This window comes from Micropterus salmoides, unplaced genomic scaffold, assembly GCF_014851395.1.
Source record: "Micropterus salmoides isolate LMB-PRFRI ecotype aquatic unplaced genomic scaffold, ASM1485139v1 Ms_hic_scaffold_16, whole genome shotgun sequence".
Taxonomy (NCBI): domain Eukaryota; kingdom Metazoa; phylum Chordata; class Actinopteri; order Centrarchiformes; family Centrarchidae; genus Micropterus; species Micropterus salmoides.
The window spans coordinates 222368-239581 of record NW_024040707.1 but is presented as its reverse complement, the minus strand read 5'-3'; the positions used below and the strand labels follow the sequence as shown (position 1 = coordinate 239581).

At 47.7% G+C, this 17214-nt stretch overlaps 1 protein-coding gene and 1 long non-coding RNA gene across 7 annotated transcripts in view; one reads left to right on the top strand and one right to left on the bottom strand.

Annotated features, from left to right (window-relative positions):
- Nucleotides 1–8558: 8558 nt before the first annotated feature.
- The window catches only part of ptpn18 (protein tyrosine phosphatase non-receptor type 18), a 32790-nt gene continuing 24134 nt past the window's right edge, over nucleotides 8559–17214 (bottom strand). For 5 of the 6 annotated variants that reach the window (XM_038722682.1, XM_038722684.1, XM_038722680.1 and 2 more), the window contains 7 exons: nucleotides 16213–16290; nucleotides 14314–14406; nucleotides 12450–12493; nucleotides 10122–10247; nucleotides 9784–9989; nucleotides 9618–9707; nucleotides 8559–9138 (listed from right to left, as the gene is read on the bottom strand). In XM_038722682.1, the coding sequence (XP_038578610.1) occupies nucleotides 9065–9138; nucleotides 9618–9707; nucleotides 9784–9989; nucleotides 10122–10247; nucleotides 12450–12493; nucleotides 14314–14406; nucleotides 16213–16290 (711 nt within the window). In that variant the 3' untranslated portion in view covers nucleotides 8559–9064. The remainder of the gene's footprint in view (nucleotides 9139–9617; nucleotides 9708–9783; nucleotides 9990–10121; nucleotides 10248–12449; nucleotides 12494–14313; nucleotides 14407–16212; nucleotides 16291–17214) is intronic. The other variant, XM_038722681.1, reaches the window with a different exon arrangement.
- LOC119905564 lies at nucleotides 13424–15874 on the top strand. The gene is made up of 3 exons (XR_005444838.1): nucleotides 13424–13562; nucleotides 13659–13743; nucleotides 14122–15874. It is a non-coding gene; the product is annotated as an uncharacterized LOC119905564 (long non-coding RNA).

The following is a 17214-nucleotide window of genomic DNA, read 5'->3' as shown; positions in this document are numbered from 1 at the left end:
TGCAGTGGCAGCTCCACCAGCTGTTTATCTCCAACAGCCAATGAGTGTTTATTTTCATGAGTTTCTGGAAATTAGAATTTGAATGGAAACTCGACTTGTGAGGAGATTTACACCTGTATGTTTCTCTCTCTCTCTCTCTCTCAAAACATTTTTCTCTCCCCCTTCTCTCACGCCTCAACCCCTCCCACTCTCTCTCTCTCTTTCTCTTCTGTGTAAATTGATCCCGATTGCCCGTTAATCTTTTTAAGTCGGCGTGAAACAGCCTGCAGCATGCATGACAATGGCCCTCTGTGTGTGTGTGTGTCTATATGTGTGTGTTTGTGGTTGCAGGCCTACTGTATGCTTCCTTCTTTACATCCCTGCTACTATTACAAAACACATCTGGACCCTGTGAGTGTGTTTGTGCATGTGTGTGAGTGTGTGTGTGTGTGCAGCTGTTAAATCCTGCGTTTACGAGGTCGAAGCCGCAGAGCAGAACAAATTCTCTCTGTTTTTATTTATTTTTGCTTCTCTGAGGTTTATCTGATATCCAACACATCTGTATGTGTGTGCGTGCATGTTTGTGCATGCGTGTGTGTGTGTGTGTGTGTGTGTGTGTGTGTCAGACACACTTTTTTAATAACCAAAACCAAAACAGGCTTTAATCTGAAAAGCACAGCTGATCACACTTGTTCCTTTTCACTTCCTGGAAACACAATCTTGTTTTTCCAGCAGTAAGATGTTTCAATCAGAATGAAAAAAGTATTCGTCAGAATCAGAACCGGCTTTATTGCCAAGTAGTTTTTGCACTTTCAAGGAATTAGTTTTGGTTACTTGATGCATGACAATAAACATAAACCTATATAAATGTAAAAATGAAATTGACAAAATATATTTTATATAATTTATAAGTTATAGAATAATATGACTACATGCAATATGGCATTTAACTATTTACATGTGCGTACAAACTCGGATATATGTTTGTGCAAACATTAACAGTGTGTGCTTCAGAAGGGAGGCTTTGGGGTCATGAGAGTCAGTCGGGGGCTCGGGCCTTGTTGATGAGGCTGCAGACAGAAAGAAACTGTGGCGAGAGGTTTTGGTCGTGAAGGACCGCAGTTTGTTTCCGGGGTGGGAGGGGTCAGCTGCAATCTTTCCTGCTCGCCTCAGAGTCCTGGAGGCGTACAGGTCCAGAAGAGAAGGAAGATTCCAGCCAGTCAGCTTCTCTGCAGAGCGAATGATGTGCTGCAGCCTGCCCTTGTCCCTGGCGGTGGCAGCAGTGTACCAGATGGTGATGGAGGAGGTGAGGATGGACTCAATGATGGCGGTGTAGAAGTGCGCCATCATTGTCTTTGACAGGCTGAACTTCTTCAGCTGCAGCAGGAAGTACATCCTCTGCTGGGCCTTCTTGGTGAGGGAGGTGATGTTCAGCTCCCACTTGAGGTCCTGGGAGATGATGGTGCCCAGGAAGCAGAGGGGGTCCACAGTGGTGAATGGGGAGTCGCACAGGATGATGGGGGAGGGTGGGGCTGGGCTCTTCCTGAAGTCCACGACCATCTCCACTGTCTTCTGAGCGTTGAGCTCCAGACTGTGACTGGAGGTGCAGCTGTTGGTGTACAGGGAGAAGAGAAGGGGGGAAAGAACGCAGCCTTGTGGGGAACCGGTGCTGATAGTCCTGGAATCAGAGACATGTTATCCCAGCTTCACGTGCTGCTTCCTGTCCGTCAGGAAGTCAGTGATCCACCTGCAGGTGGAGTCAGGCACGTTCAGCTGGGAGAGCTTGTCCTGCAGCAGGGCCGGGATGATGGTGTTAAAAGCAGAGCTGAAATCCACAAACAGGATCCTGGCGTAGGTTCCTGGGGAGTCCAGCTGCTGGAGGATGTAGTGAAGGGCCATGTTAACTGCATCATCTACAGACCTGTTGGCTCTGTAGGCGCACTGCAGGGGGTCCAGGAGTGGGTCTGTGATGGATTTAAGGTGAGACAACACAAGGCGCTCAAAAGACTTGTCGGGGCGACGGGTCTTTAGTCCTTTAGTCCTGTGGTCCTTGGTTTTTGGGGACAGGGATGATGGTGGAGGCTTTGAAGCAGGCTGATTGGTAATTGGTGGAGTCACGGGAGATGGTGTCATGAGATGGTGAATCAGGGTTTGTCGTTGTTATAACTCACCCTGGTGCATGATGTATACAGCTGTCCTCACAGAAGCTGATGTAGGACGTCACAGCGTCTGTGAACTCATCCAGGCTGTTGGTAGCAGTCCTGAAAACTCTTTGGGGAGTTCTTGGCTGAGATTTTCCTTGTTAAAGTCAGCAAGGACAATAACTAAGGAGTCCAGGTTTGTCTGCTCCACACACAGTATCTGGTCAGCGAGCATGTGCTGACCTCTCAACTCTTCTCTGGTGAGAGAAGCTGAGTTTCCAGCCTGTTGTGTGAAGCTGTCTCCCTGCCTGTCTATAGTCGCTCTCACTCTGCCTATTGTCCGGGACCATGGCTCGCTGCGCTGTATGAAAGGTACGGCGCCGGTGTTGAGCTGCCTCTGAGTCGGGAACATTAAAGTAACAGAACCTGAACATGTCTGAGTGAAAAGCCACAGCTGCATGCTGGTGTTTCTGCGTTTATTGCAGGATCTCTGTATGAAAGCGGATGAGTTCAAGCGAGCATGCATACGAGCACACGCCTGGTAGCAATCTTAAAACTGAACTGCTAGTGGCCGCTGGAAACTCCATAATGCCCCTTTAAGTGCGCATACTTGAGGAAATGTGCTCTAAGATTATAAAACATGAGCTAGTTACAGCTTCATTTAGAGTTCTTCTGCCCTCTGGTGGCCCAAAAGAGAGAAACCCATCTCTGTGCTGCCTGACAGTCTCCCCCTCTCCCTCTGTGTCTCCTTCTCTCTCCCTCCCTCTGTGTCTCCTTCTCTCTCCTCCCTCTGTGTCTCCTTCTCTCTCTCCCTCCCCCTGTGTCTCCTTCTCTCCCCCCCGTCTCCTCCTCTGTGTCTCCTTCTCTCTCCCTCTCTCTCTGTCTCCTTCTCTCCCCCCGTCTCCTCCTCTGTGTCTCCTTCTCTCTCCCTCCCTCTCTGTCTCCTTCTCTCTCCCTCCCTGTGTGTCTCCTCTCCCACCATCTCTGTCTCCTTCTCTCTCCCTCCCTCTGTGGCTCCTTCTCACCCCCCCGTCTCCTCCTCTGTGTCTCCTTCTCTCTCCCTCCCTCTCTGTCTCCTTCTCTCTCCCTCCCTGTGTGTCTCCTCTCTCCCACCATCTCTGTCTCCTTCTCTCTCCCTCCCTCTGTGTCTCCTTCTCTCCCCCCCGTTTCCTCCTCTGTGTCTCCTTCTCTCTCCCTCCCTCTCTGTCTCCTTCTCTCTCCCTCCCTGTGTGTCTCCTCTCTCCCACCATCTCTGTCTCCTTCTCTCTCCCTCCCTCTGTGTCTCCTTCTCTCTCCCTCCCTCTGTGTCTCCTTCTCTCCCCCCCGTTTCCTCCTCTGTGTCTCCTTCTCTCTCCCTCCCTCTCTGTCTCCTTCTCTCTCCCTCCCTGTGTGTCTCCTCTCTCCCACCATCTCTGTCTCCTTCTCTCTCCCTCCCTCTGTGTCTCCTTCTCTCTCCCTCCCTCTCTGTCTCCTTCTCTCTCCCTCCCTGTGTGTCTCCTCTCTCCCACCATCTCTGTCTCCTTCTCTCTCCCTCCCTCTGTGTCTCCTTCTCTCTCCCTCCCTGTGTGTCTCCTCTCTCCCACCATCTCTGTCTCCTTCTCTCTCCCTCCCTCTGTGTCTCCTTCTCTCTCCCTCCCTCTGTGTCTCCTTCTCTCTCCCTCCCTCTGTGTCTCCTTCTCTCTCCGTCCCTGTGTGTCTCCTTCTCTCTCCCACCATCTCTGTCTCCTTCTCTCTCCCTCCCTCTGTGTCTCCTTCTCTCTCCCTCCCTCTCTGTCTCCTTCTCTCTCCCTCCCTGTGTCTCCTCTCTCCCACCATCTCTGTCTCCTTCTCTCTCCCTCCCTCTGTGTCTCCTTCTCTCCCCCCCGTTTCCTCCTCTGTGTCTCCTTCTCTCTCCCTCCCTCTGTGTCTCCTTCTCTCTCCCTCCCTGTGTGTCTCCTCTCTCCCACCATCTCTGTCTCCTTCTCTCTCCCTCCCTCTGTGTCTCCTTCTCTCTCCCTCCCTCTGTGTCTCCTTCTCTCTCCCTCCCTGTGTGTCTCCTCTCTCCCACCATCTCTGTCTCCTTCTCTCTCCCTCCCTCTGTGTCTCCTTCTCTCTCCCTCCCTCTGTGTCTCCTTCTCTCTCCCTCCCTCTGTGTCTCCTTCTCTCTCCCACCATCTCTGTCTCCTTCTCTCTCCCTCCCTCTCTGTCTCCTTCTCTCTCCCTCCCTGTGTGTCTCCTCTCTCCCACCATCTCTGTCTCCTTCTCTCTCCCTCCCTCTGTGTCTCCTTCTCTCTCCCTCCCTGTGTGTCTCCTCTCTCCCACCATCTCTGTCTCCTTCTCTCTCCCTCCCTCTGTGTCTCCTTCTCTCTCCCTCCCTCTGTGTCTCCTTCTCTCTCCCTCCCTCTGTGTCTCCTTCTCTCTCCGTCCCTGTGTGTCTCCTTCTCTCTCCCACCATCTCTGTCTCCTTCTCTCTCCCTCCCTCTCTGTCTCCTTCTCTCTCCCTCCCTGTGTGTCTCCTCTCTCCCACCATCTCTGTCTCCTTCTCTATCCCTCCCTCTGTGTCTCCTTCTCTCTCCCTCCCTCTCTGTCTCCTTCTCTCTCCCTCCCTGTGTGTCTCCTCTCTCCCACCATCTCTGTCTCCTTCTCTCTCCCTCCCTCTGTGTCTCCTTTTCTCTCCCTCTCTCTCTGTCTCCTTCTCTCTCCCTCCCTCTGTGTCTCCTTCTCTCTCCCTCCCTCTCTATTTCCTCCTCCCTCCCCGCGGGGATGGGACGGCCGCCAGGCTTGTGCTGAGCTGGTTTCTATGGTTACGCCTTGCTCTGACCTGATTGTAAAAAAAAAAAAACAATGAGGGAAACTTCAAAGAGGAGCTGCTCAGTTGCCTAGCAACAAGGCTCGGTGGCAGGACTCTGTTTCACTATCGGCCTGTTCCCATCTCTCTTTTCATCACTCTCTCTCTCTTTTCATCACTCGTTTCCTCACACACGCCAGCTCTTTCTCTCTCACTATCTGTTGAACTGTCTCTCGACCTCTCACTCATCTTGCTCTGTTTTTCCTTTGCTCTCTCCCACCATCACTTTCTCAGTTCTGTGCTCATCATTGTCATTAAAGACAAAGTTTTTCACATCACACACGTCTAAACATGTAACTTATGGCTTCTTAAAAAGTGTGTTTACATCTGTAGCATCTTATAATGAGTGTCAATAAAACTCCTTTCAACTACTTCCTGTTTACTCGCAGCCTTAGTACGGTGGCCTCTGTAGGTCACACAGTAGCTGAATATTAATGTCTGCTGGTCCAGTCCAGCAGACAGCACGACAGGAAGGAGTTCATGGATCGCCTGATTGTTTCAGCCGTACCGCAGAAGCTGTTCAACCAAACATCATATTTTATGAACTCCTCATGTGTTTTGTGCAGAAAACCTTATTTATAAACTAACTAAAGCTGACAGAAGTGAAAATTACAACACTTCCCTCTGAGATGTGGCAGAGTAGAAATACAAAGCGGCATGAAAAGAAAATACTTAAGTAAAGTTCAAGACCCACAGATTTGGACACGTACTTTACAGGACTCGAGTAATTGTATTTTCCTGCTGCAGCAGCTGTGTTCAAATGTTATAACGTGAATTACTGCTAAGTTGTGATGTGTGTCTTATTAATATAAAAGCAGAGATAAGTGACAGCATGAGTCTAAGTAAAAGCTCAACAGTGAATCAGAGAAGGTCACAAAATCAAACTCAGTAATGGTGAAACATCAGCATGATGCCACTTGGCACCGCAGTGATCCAGCAGAGAGCTCATGTTTTACTATTCATCCAGCTTTACTATGATGTGCTACGATGCTAAGCGGCTCATGGCAGCCTGAAATCTAATGCGCATGGTAACCATAATGATGAAACTCTATCTTTGATTTCTGATTGGCTGCTTGCCTTACCTTACTCTGCTCCATTACACTATGGTCTTTCTGTCTACAGTGTTGTTGTTTTTGTTCGTCTGTGTGTGTTTTGTTTGCTTGTTCTGAGTTTGTACATCGAGAGCCATGAATTCCCCGTATGTGTGCACATGCCTGGCCATTAAAGCTCATTCTCATTCTGAGTTACGATTTTATTCCGTCGTCCATCTGTTACAGTGAAGTTGTGTTAAATAGAGATCACATGACACACACACAGCTCTTCACGTGGACATGTGAGGGTTTTATTAAGACTTTAAAACCACCATCTCTCTTTATTACTCATCTCTCTCTCTCTTTCATCCCCCCGTTTCCTCTCTCTCTCTGGATACCTGTGGTCTCTCCACCGCTGAACGAGCCAACACCCTGACCTCTGTGTGTGTGTGTACGTGTGTGTGTGTGGGTAACTGCTGGCGATAAATGGAGTGTGCTTTGTGGCAAAGTGGTAGCGCGCACACACACACAGCTGGCAGTGAGAGAGTTGCAGTTAGTGGTTTTGAGAATCAGAATGAGTGACGGTGAAGTGTGTGTGTGTGTGTGTGTTGGAAAAGTCCTATGCTTGCAGCAAAGCATGATGGGAGTGCAGGAAGGTCCTGTGGCTGCAAAGGATTCACACACACACAGTTATAGCGTGTTGGACAGGTCGTGTGTGAATCACGCTATCTTTCATAAGCTGATTCATATCTGATGATGTCACACACACCACAGTCATGCCAAAGGTTTAACTGAAACCACCTTCTTCCTCCCTCAGTGTGTTCCTTGTACACTCATCCTGGCTTCACCGCGTGTGAAGCTGTAACTTCATCATCTTGCTGTAGTACACACACAGTGTTTCATGTTGCTGTGCTGCCTCCTGGTGGTCGGCAGTGGAACTGGGCGCCTCAACCTGAAACCACCTGCAGAAACCAGGTCAGTTTCCCCGACACATATGATGCCTTCTGAGCAGGAAATAACCTCAGATGATGTCATAATGATGTCACCAGGGTAACTGAAAGAGTTTGAAAGAGGAGTCTGTTGAAGTGAAACCAGAACTTCCAGGTTCTGTTGCAGAAGTAAAAAGTCCTGCTGACATTTTAACTGAACATCTGGTCTGAGACAGCACGTCATGTTCATACTTAATACACTTCTAATATCGTCGTTTACTCAATATCAATGGTTTTTAGCTGCATTTAACAAATACCATTTCCCATCAGACCACCACAGGTGAAATGTCAGGACTCGACACTGAAGGCTGCACACGTAGTTAGAGAGTTTACAGATGAAGAATTTATACATTACTCCAACCAGCCTGAAGAACACCTGAATTTCTTTTGCCTCAGACTAACTCTGCCAGTCTGAGGCTTTACTTTCGGTTTTGTTTACACTCCTGTTACAAAGTGCTGGGAACTCTAGTTCAAGAGAACAGTGTGTCTGTGTTCTTAAATTCAGTTTATTTTTAGCGCACAAACAGTGCTTCACAAAGACAGATATATATATTATATGCATAACAGATGTTGTGGAAATAAGGTATGATTAAAGGTCCCATATTCTGCTCATACTCATACTGTTACTTTGGGTTTCTACTCAAAAAATCAGGAACCTCCGGGTCTGAAAAGTGAAGCCAACGCTGAAGCTCCTTAAACCTGCTTTCTCTCTAGCAGCCAGCAGGGGGCGACTCCAGCGGCTGCAGAAAGAAGTGTGATTGTATAGAAGTCTCTGAGAAAATGTTTCTACTTGTCATCTGATTTATTCCCTCAGTAAACACTTTCCTGATGGGTTTATGGTCTCAGTCGCTAGTTTCAAGTCTTCTTCAACACAGCATGATGTTCATCAAGTAAATTATGGTCCCATTTAGAGGAACAGAGACCAGGAAGCAGGGGAGGCTTTAGGGCGGGGCTACAAGCTGATTGGCGACCTGTCAATCAGGATAGAGGTGACTCGTATACGCTGCTCTGTTTAACCAGCGCCGCTGAAAAAGCTCATCAGGAGTACGTTTAGTTTTCAGCCTGTTTGTCGCTAGCTAAAATTAGCATCCCAGCTAATATCACAGTCAGCGTGAATTATAGATGCACCTTGCTAACCAAGCTAGCTAGCTCCACGCTCTCGTCCAAATATGGTCACGTCTGGTCCAAAAAAAAAAACAAGACGGCGACGGCCAAACTGGAGGCTTCAAAATGGTAGTCCACAAACCAACGGGGGATGTCACGGTGGCCAACCCCACTTATTTTATACCGGCTGTGGTTCAAACACATAACTTTTCTCATTCTGTCCATTGCTTTATTTCAGCTCCTGTCTCTTTAGGGCCCCCCTCCCTAAAAGCCCACGTTCTTCTGATTGGCCAACTTTTGGAAGCCTCCTGAGGGGCAGGACTTAGCTGAATCAATGTGTAGATGTCTGGCTATGCGGGACCAGGACTCACTGGTTACTGTGCAAAAACACACCTTTCTAACTTTATTCTCTGGTTTTGGTGAAACTGGAGCAGGTGTTATAGAGATGTTCTGATGTCTTCCGGCTGCTCGGCCTCAACTCTTGCTCATTTACTAAGTTTCCTGATGGACAGATAGCTTTATCTTTTCATGTCTTACCAAGACATGAAAGAGTGCATTCTGCATAATGTGGGACCCTTAAAATACAAAACCCAAGGAACCTGATACAAATTAAAACAGGTTAAAGAAAAGTAAAAGCCAGAGAGTAGAAGTGGGTCTTCAGACCAGTCTTCCTCCAGTTACAGCTGCAATCGCCAGCCTGAAAGACTGAGTGCTAAAGTCTGGAGCTGGTTCTGAGGTGGAAGCCGGACCTGACGGCAGAATTCAGCCACCAGTTCCTGTTAAATCTGGAATTTTCACACACATATCTGAAGAATTATATTAAAAAAGTCAGAACACAATCATTTAGAAAACAGAAACGTTGGAGTGCAGACGTTTAGCACGGAGACCTGCTGTCCATAAATATCTACAGATCACAGCAGGAGACAAACAGCAAATCCCTTCCTGTTAACTTTGATCCACTCCAACAGTCCAGTTGAACCGGGTTCCCGTGCTTCACCTCTCCAGCCGGCTCCACTCCGCTGGAGGATCTCTGGGTCCTCTGGGCTTCTGAATACGACAGTTAAACCCTGAAAAATACCAAAATACATTTCAAACTCGAATAACTTGATTACTAAAAAGCATTAATGCTTTGTTCATTCTGTCGGCTCAAACATGACAAAAATAACTGTAAGATGACACAAAGCTGCAGCAAAGGTACCATTACCCCCAACGAGCTAACGTTAGCATTTAGCCTAAATCATGGCTGCTAGCTGAGATGAAGGGAAGCAAAGGTAAGGCTAAGTTCTTAGCTGGAAATGTAGAAACGTGCGTTTGTTCTTGTTCTCTGACCGTTCTCAGTTATGCAGCTGACCCGGTGCCAGGGCGCCAAGCAGAAGGATTTCTGATCAGATTACTGGATAAAATAATCTGTAGAATACTTCATTCCTACAATAATGTCTAAGCTAACAGCTCCACCTTTACACAGATCATGTTGTCTGCTGTCAGAGAAGCTGCGGCTGACTGTGTTACATGAGCTGCAGACAGACAGGTGTACAGGTGTACTGACCGATGCCACCAGGTGAACACGGGCCGGTCATGTCTGAGGCCGGAGAGGCGAGGTCTTCGTAATCGTCGTCTGATTGTGAAGGAGGTTCAGCTGGAACAGAGAAGAGTCACTTATCGATCATCCCATTTCTTTCATCCATGCCTCCTTCCTCTCCTCTCCTTGTTACCTGGCATCAGGTGATATTCTCCGCTGCTGCCTAGTGATGCCGGTCCCTCCCCCAGCCTGGGATTGGCTGGTGTTGCTATGTCGTAGGTGGGCGTGGCAGAGAGGTGCATGCTGAGAGGTTTAACTCGGGGTCGGACGGTGCTGTAGACCGGCGCCGCTGATGCTCCTGCAGGGTCGTTATCATAGTGGTGGTCCGGGGGCAGCGACCTGAGGGTTAATTATCAGGAGAACGCAGTAAACTACCGATATGCAAAGTTAATCATGACTTCATCTGTATATATAAAAAACACATCTTTATCATGCAGTCACACAGAAACTCTCTTCAGGGTGTTTCCCTACCTGCTCCCGCTGCAGTATCTGGGCTTGGCTACAACTGAGTAGGTGGGGCTTGCTGAAGGCGGGTGGGGGTGTTTGGGCTTGTTGACCACAGCATATGTATCACTCATGGCAGTCGGCAATAACAGTCTGTTGACACACGCAAAGACACGATAAGACGATGAAGGATAAAGGAATGCTAGCTGCTAACAGAAATTTCCTGTTTGTTAAATAAACGAACAGCAGCTGCTGAGGTGGAGCTGATTAGTCTCAATGTGTCTGTAGAAGTATAAATAAGTCGTTCTGATACCTTAGCATCAGAGCGCACTAGCATTTTCACCACACACACAGTGAGCTAGCTAAGCTAACTATAAGCTAGCTGTGATGTCATGTACAGGAGGCTGAGTGAACCAATCAGGAACGAGACTTTTGAGCAACTAAGCTACGAGAAAAACTGGCCACATGAGGCCAAACTGCAGAACCAGTGACTGCACTGGACTGAACTCCAGGTACCATGATGCATTGCAAGACTGACTCTTGAAGACGCACAGTGAACCGGCTCCTGCAAACAATATAGATCAGCAGTGAAGCGGTTAACGCTGCTGCTGCACATTTACATCTCAACAGGAAGTCACTCTCAACTTCCTGCTGCGGCCGTGTGACCACAGTCGTCATGGTTACACTGATTTTTGATATATACTGTGGTTTAATCATGATCATCTCCTCGTTTCCTCTCCTCTCATCTCCTTCATTGCTTCCTCTCCTTTCTTGTTTCCTCTCTTCTCATCTCCTTGTTTCCTCTGCTCTCATCTCTTTCTTGTTTCCTCCTCCCTTCCCTTCTTCTGCTCTCCTCTTTCACTTCTCACCCCCTCCTTCTCTCTCACCCTTCTTCTTTTCACACTCTTCAGTCTCCTCTCAACTTCTCTCTTGTACTTCTTCTTTTCTCAGTTCCTCTTTCTCTCTCTGCTCTTAAATTCTCTAATCTCTCATGTCTCCTCCTGTTTTCTTTCCTCTCCCCTATGTCTCCTCTCTCTGCTGCGTTTCCATGATAACGCCGTAACATATGGGGATGGAGGGATGGGAAAGTGTTAATTTAACACCTTGTGGTGAGACATCCTGTCTGCCAGCAGATGGATGCGATGGATTTAGATCCAGACACACTGACATTCGTCTAAACCCTGACAGACGGGTTCAGGACCCAAACGCAGGACTCTTCAGGATTTATTAACAAAACTAAAAGCATACACACTCACAGGGAGTTCAAACAAGTGATCCAAACAGCAGAAACACTAGAGGCAAACAACAATCCTGGCAAGTTGAAGAGTTAAAGGTCAGCTGTCCTTCTCATGTTGCTGCTGTCTCTCAGTCGTGCCGCTTTGCTCTATACAGCATAAGAATAATCAGGCCCACCTTCCTCAATGCTCCACCCAGCTCCTGGTCCAGGCCATGGTTACCCCTCTGCCCTCCTGGCGGGTCTTCCAGCTTTTGTGGTGTAACCCCTACTCATGGTTCAGAGCCCAGCAGCCCGTCTGGTTTCTGATCAGCCCAAAAGGACTCATGTCCCTCCATCACTCAGGGACCTCCACTGGCTCCCTGAGGCCTCCAGAATCTAATCCAAGTCCCTGATGCTGCATCCAGAGCTCCTCCTGGGTCTGCACCATCTACCTAAACTCCATAATCCAAGCCTACGTTCCTTCTGGGCCACTGCGCTCCTCCAGCGAACGCCGCCTGGCTCTGCCTCCCTTCACACAAAGCGACCTCAGTCCCTGTTCTCATCTGTGACCCCACGATGGTGGAACGAGCTGCCGCACGCCATCAGAGCAGCGGCGTCCCTCTCTGACTCCAAGAAGCTCCTGAACACTCTGCAGAGAACACTTCCTCTGATAACACCTCTGACATCCTCACAGCTCTCCTGTAGTGATTGGACTAGTCGTTAACTCTTCCTTCTTCCTCCAGGTCTTTAGCCACTGGTGCTGTACGAGCAGCTCTCACTGGGATCTGCTGTCACTTGTAGATCTCTTACTTCACTGATGTTTCTATGTTGTTCCTCAGATGTTAGTCGCTTTGAATAAATTTGTCCGCCAAATGAGTAAATGTTAAAGTAACACAATACGGGCATGTGGCTTTTACTACCAACGCTCCCGGCTCAGAGGTGGATCAAATCTGATCCTCTTTCCGTCTGCGTGTGAAAGCGCCTACATCTAAACTTAAAGACAAGACAGGACCAGACCAAAATGGACCAAACCTGCAGACCAAAGTTATTGAAATAGGTACATGCAAACCAACAACCCGATACAGACTCAGATCAAGAGAACAAACCAAAGGAGGAACAGAGACAGATAAATCAGGTACCTGGTGGAGGAAGCAGGTGTGCTGTTCTTCTCTGGTTTCTTCAGCTGTGGAACAAACAGAAAACACTTTAGTTCATCTGCAACTCTGAAAGTCTCAGAAAGCATTCACTTCACGCTCTACCTGAAAAAAATTACGGTTAAGTCTCAGGTTTCATTTAAAAAACTCTGAAATATTTGTGTCTTTACATCTCCATAAATCTGCAGCACCGCTGACCTTGAGTTCATCCAAGGACCTTAAATCAGTGTTTTACAGCCGGTTTTACCTCTACGGACGACGGCAGCATAGGGGGACACTGGCAGACGTAATAGCAGTCCATGTAAGGCGGTGGAAGGACGGGTCAAACCAACCCAGGACTTTCACTCAGGAGAACAGCGTTCGAGTCCCGTGTGAAACCAAGTCTGTGTTTACTTATTTTTCGGTCACGTGACTAACGTGAGTTCAGCCACATGCATGAAATCACATGATATAGGTCACGTGAGCAATGTGATGGAGGCTGCTTATTCTACGCAAAACACAACCTTTTCCTAAAGCTGACCAAACTGCAACCTTTTCCTTAACTACGTGTTGAAGGTGTTCTGGTAATTTCATCTAATCATTAATTCCTGCAGCGAGTGACGCCGCTCACACAGGCGTCACCTTCAGCAGCGGTCAACAATCGGCAGCCTGCGGGCCAAATAAAGAAATACTCTGATGTTGATCTCTGGCATGACGGAAACAGTTACTCACATGATCACTTCCTCTTCAGTGATTGTGCTACAAAATAAGAGCGCGGCAAAGTCTGTGCAGCACTGCTTTTTTTCCAAGTTGACCTGAGAGCTTTTACTTTGAAGTTCTGAAAGACATTCAGAAGAGTCTGTGGCTTAACAAAGCCTCAGGAAACGGGAGGTTGGGTTCCCCTGAATGAGAAGCGCAGGACTTTCCTCTCCTGGAGATGTTGGGAAATGGAAAGAAGCGTCCAGAGGCTGATGGATGTGGATCAATTGCCGGGACCAACACACTCCTGCAAACACTTCACTGTGAGCATGTGAAACAGTCTATTCATAGTTAATTTGTTGAAGAGGAATAAATATGTTCATGTCAGCGGGACCGAACACACAACCCTCCGATTGTAAGGTTTGTTCACTACTGACTGAGCTAACCGACCACCCAAGGTTAATCGCCGGCCACCCTCTACTGTATTTATTAATTCTGAATCCCTTCGGTCTGCAGCAACACACCCGCCACGTTTGAAGTTCCTGACGCACAGAGAGATTCCTTCCTTTATCAGAGAGATATTAGAAGTGATTGTTAACTGGTAAGTAAATGTACTCGGTAAATGATTCTGGGCTTTACTCCCTGATATCTTTCACACATGAAGAGCAATAAAATAGTTTGTAGCATGGTATTAGTACTTTTACTGAAGGTCAGATCAGATATCAGATGTTTTATATGTAAAGCAGAAGTTAGAGACTCAACAAACGGCTGAATCAGTGAGAAACAATAAATCAGACAACACAAGTCTGTTTAATCTGCAGCTTCAGAGGTTTCCTGGTTCTAATCTGGATTAAAGTGGACCTACCTGTCAGCAGTGTCGTCCATTAGTTCTAGTTTTAGTTCATTTCTTGTTTCTGTTAAATGTTAAATGTTGATCAGCAGACACTTCTCTCTCTCTCTGCTCTCAAACCGTCTGCAGCGCTGAATTTACATAGAGGAAGTCAGCCTCACTTCCTCTTTCTGCAGCTGCCCTCCTCCTTCCTCCAACACAACTCCTGATTTAAAGCCCCAAACACCTGTTCACACGCAGCGATGCACAGGTAGACAGGTGGAAAGAGAACTGCCTGCCCAGCTTCAGTTAACCCTTCGTAGTCCCTGTGAAAGCGCTCACCTCGGGCAGGTTGCTGTAGGGCTCACAGCCGGCCGACTGCAGGACTCGCTCCAACATGCAGACGGCAGCCGTGAAGATGAACTGATACTGATCCTGCAGAGGACAAAGATAAGCTCATTAACTCCCCTCACAGAGGAGGTTGTGATCGTCCTCTCTGTGAGTTTCTCACTTCAGTGGAGGAGGTATGAAATTTCACCACGACGTCACTGAGTTTCACCACAGAGATCCGCCATGAAACCGCTTATTGTGTCGCCTCCTAAAATACTCACCAAAGAAGGTCAGAAAAACATTTGCAAACACCCCCTGTTACCGGACCAGCCCTCCCACGAACCTTTCTTTGGATCACCTTCCCTCCACCTGCCTGCTTCTGACTGCTCATCTGTGAGGCTCCATCCTCACATTTTAAAACTGAGTTTGAAAAAGAAGGCGGAGTGATGAGGACGGAGCCTCCGAGACGAGTGTCATGGTTCAGAACTGTTTCTGTACTGTGCCGTTTCCCCGAGGACAATAACGACATGGCGGCACCAGCATGTTTCAGCTAAAAGCCTCCATCAACGTGATGCAGGCGAACTACAGGCAAACTGCAGGCAAACTGCAGGCAAACTGCAGGCAAACTGCAGGCGAACTGCAGGCGAACTGCAGGCGAACTACAGGCGAACTGCAGGCGAACTGCAGGTGAACTGCAGGCGAACTGCAGGCGAACTGCAGGTAAACTGCAGGTAAACTGCAGGTAAACTGCAGGCGAACTGCAGGCGAACTGCAGGTAAACTGCAGGCGAACTACAGGCGAACTGCAGGTGTGTAGAGGGGGTCCAAAAGGAAGGCGGAGCCACACGGCTGATGGAGACGTCGGAAACCTTCCTGCACTCACCTGAGTTTTCTTTTCTTTTTGTTGACCTTTGACCTTACACACATGTTGTTAGGAATGTGGTTTTTGTGTTTATGTTTCCTGTTTAAGTCCGTTTAAAAAAAAATAAATAAAAGACCGTTTTTGGTTCTGTGTTTCTCTGTGTCGTCTTGTTTAGTTAGTTCTTAGCCCTGTGATTATTATTATTCATCTGCATCCTTAAGTTACTTAGTATCTGTCTCGTATCTTAGTTCCTAGATTGGTATCTTAGTTCAGTCTGTTTTCCCTGTTAGTTGTGTTTTTTGGTATATTAGTGATCTGTCTGCTTATGTTCTGGTTCAGTTATTTATATTCTGTTTCTTCCTGGTTATTATTAGTTTCCCTATGGCCTTGGTATCTGTCTGTTTCCCCTGCTGTCTCTCTACCTGTCTCATTAGTCCTGATCCCCCTCACCTGTGTTGCTCCCGCCCCGCTCGTCAGTCCCTGTGTATATGTATGCCTGCTTGTGTCTCCAGTCTTTGTCACGTCCTTGTGTCGTCTGTGTTCTGTGCCTTCCCTGCCCTTTTGGATTACTTCATTGGTTTGTACTTTGTTCTTGGATTCTTCCCTTTGGATTATGTTTTGTTTGGAGTACCCTTTTCTTTGAACATTTGCCGCTGAGCTCCCAGCGTAAGCCTGTTTAGTTTGTGTTAATAAATCTTTATTCGAACTGCAACTACCTCGCCTACAGTCTGCATTTGGGTCCACACCTTAGTTCTCAGCTTCTGCACTCAGCGCCCCATGACACATGTACTGTAACAGACATCCACAAACTGAAAAATGAGGTCACATACGTTTTGTTTTATTCGTCACTCTTGAGTGATTTAGCATTTTCTTGCAACAGGAAGTGGTCGGTCAGCCTGTAGGCGGGTTCAGGGGCGCTTTGGTTTTATCTGTAGTTCAGCTAAAAGTGTTCTAAGGAAGCATTCTGATACAATCGGTCCTGAAAGTCAGGTGGCTCTGGGGTAGAAACTGATAAACTAATAACGTAATTAATTACCCCCCCTCACCTACCTTGGTCTGGACTGCAGAGGGCCTCTGCCTCCGGAGCTGCAGGACGATGCTCATGATGCTGAAGTCTGCTGTGATCTGCTGCAGGAGACAGACACGCCGTGAGCTGCTGCTCGCTGCACACCTCAGTTTCTGATAGTCATCATTAACCCTTTGTAGCCGAACAAAACTTACAGTAAATCTGACTTTTCAGTACTAGTGAAATGATTTGGGGTTGGAAAGTTCACTGTTATGGCTCTAAAGCCTTGTGCTTTGGTTTCTGCAGGTGATGCATCAACCAGGGTGGGGCATAAAGTCGGGGCTGATGCAGCAGCAGCAGGTCAGCAGGGATGTCGGTGGAGCCCAGCTGTCCACAGCTGTGTGCTCATGTTTACTCCCTCTGTTTTGTGGCGGTACTTTTTCACAGGCCTCAGAGGAGAGGTGACCGAAGCCCGGTTCCCACATTGTAAATGAAAAAGTGTCCCCCTTGGAGAAAAGTTCTACAAATATATGAATAGAAAAAAAAGCCTTTTCAATAAAGTACCAAGTACCAAGGTAGTTCTATTTATTTAAACAACACCAGGGCTGCTCCATGTCCACTCTGAACTAAAGGCCACAGTTCTCTTATTTGTTCAAACACTTAACAAAGGAGACAGCAAAAGGGAGCTCAGCACGTCCCAAAGGACAGAGCTAGGGTTTGGTAGGGTTCAGAATGCTTCAGGAAAGAGCCACAGTGTGCAGGTACCACCCTCTTCTTATGTCTTCCAGAATGGACGTCGCCACATCCCGAATCTGCCAGCTGCGCTCAATCCCTGCTGAGGAGTCAGTGCGACACTCCCTGATCCCTAATCAAGAACCAGAGCAGTGGAGAGTCGGCGAGACTAACGGGGAAATAAATTAAAATACACAGAGACTGCTGCAGGTTGAGTAATCTTCATTAATTTAGTAGTTAGAAAGTACTACCCCCTCAAGCAGGGACTTTATGGGGGGTAAAATAAAGACCCTGGAACTAAATCTAGACCCTGT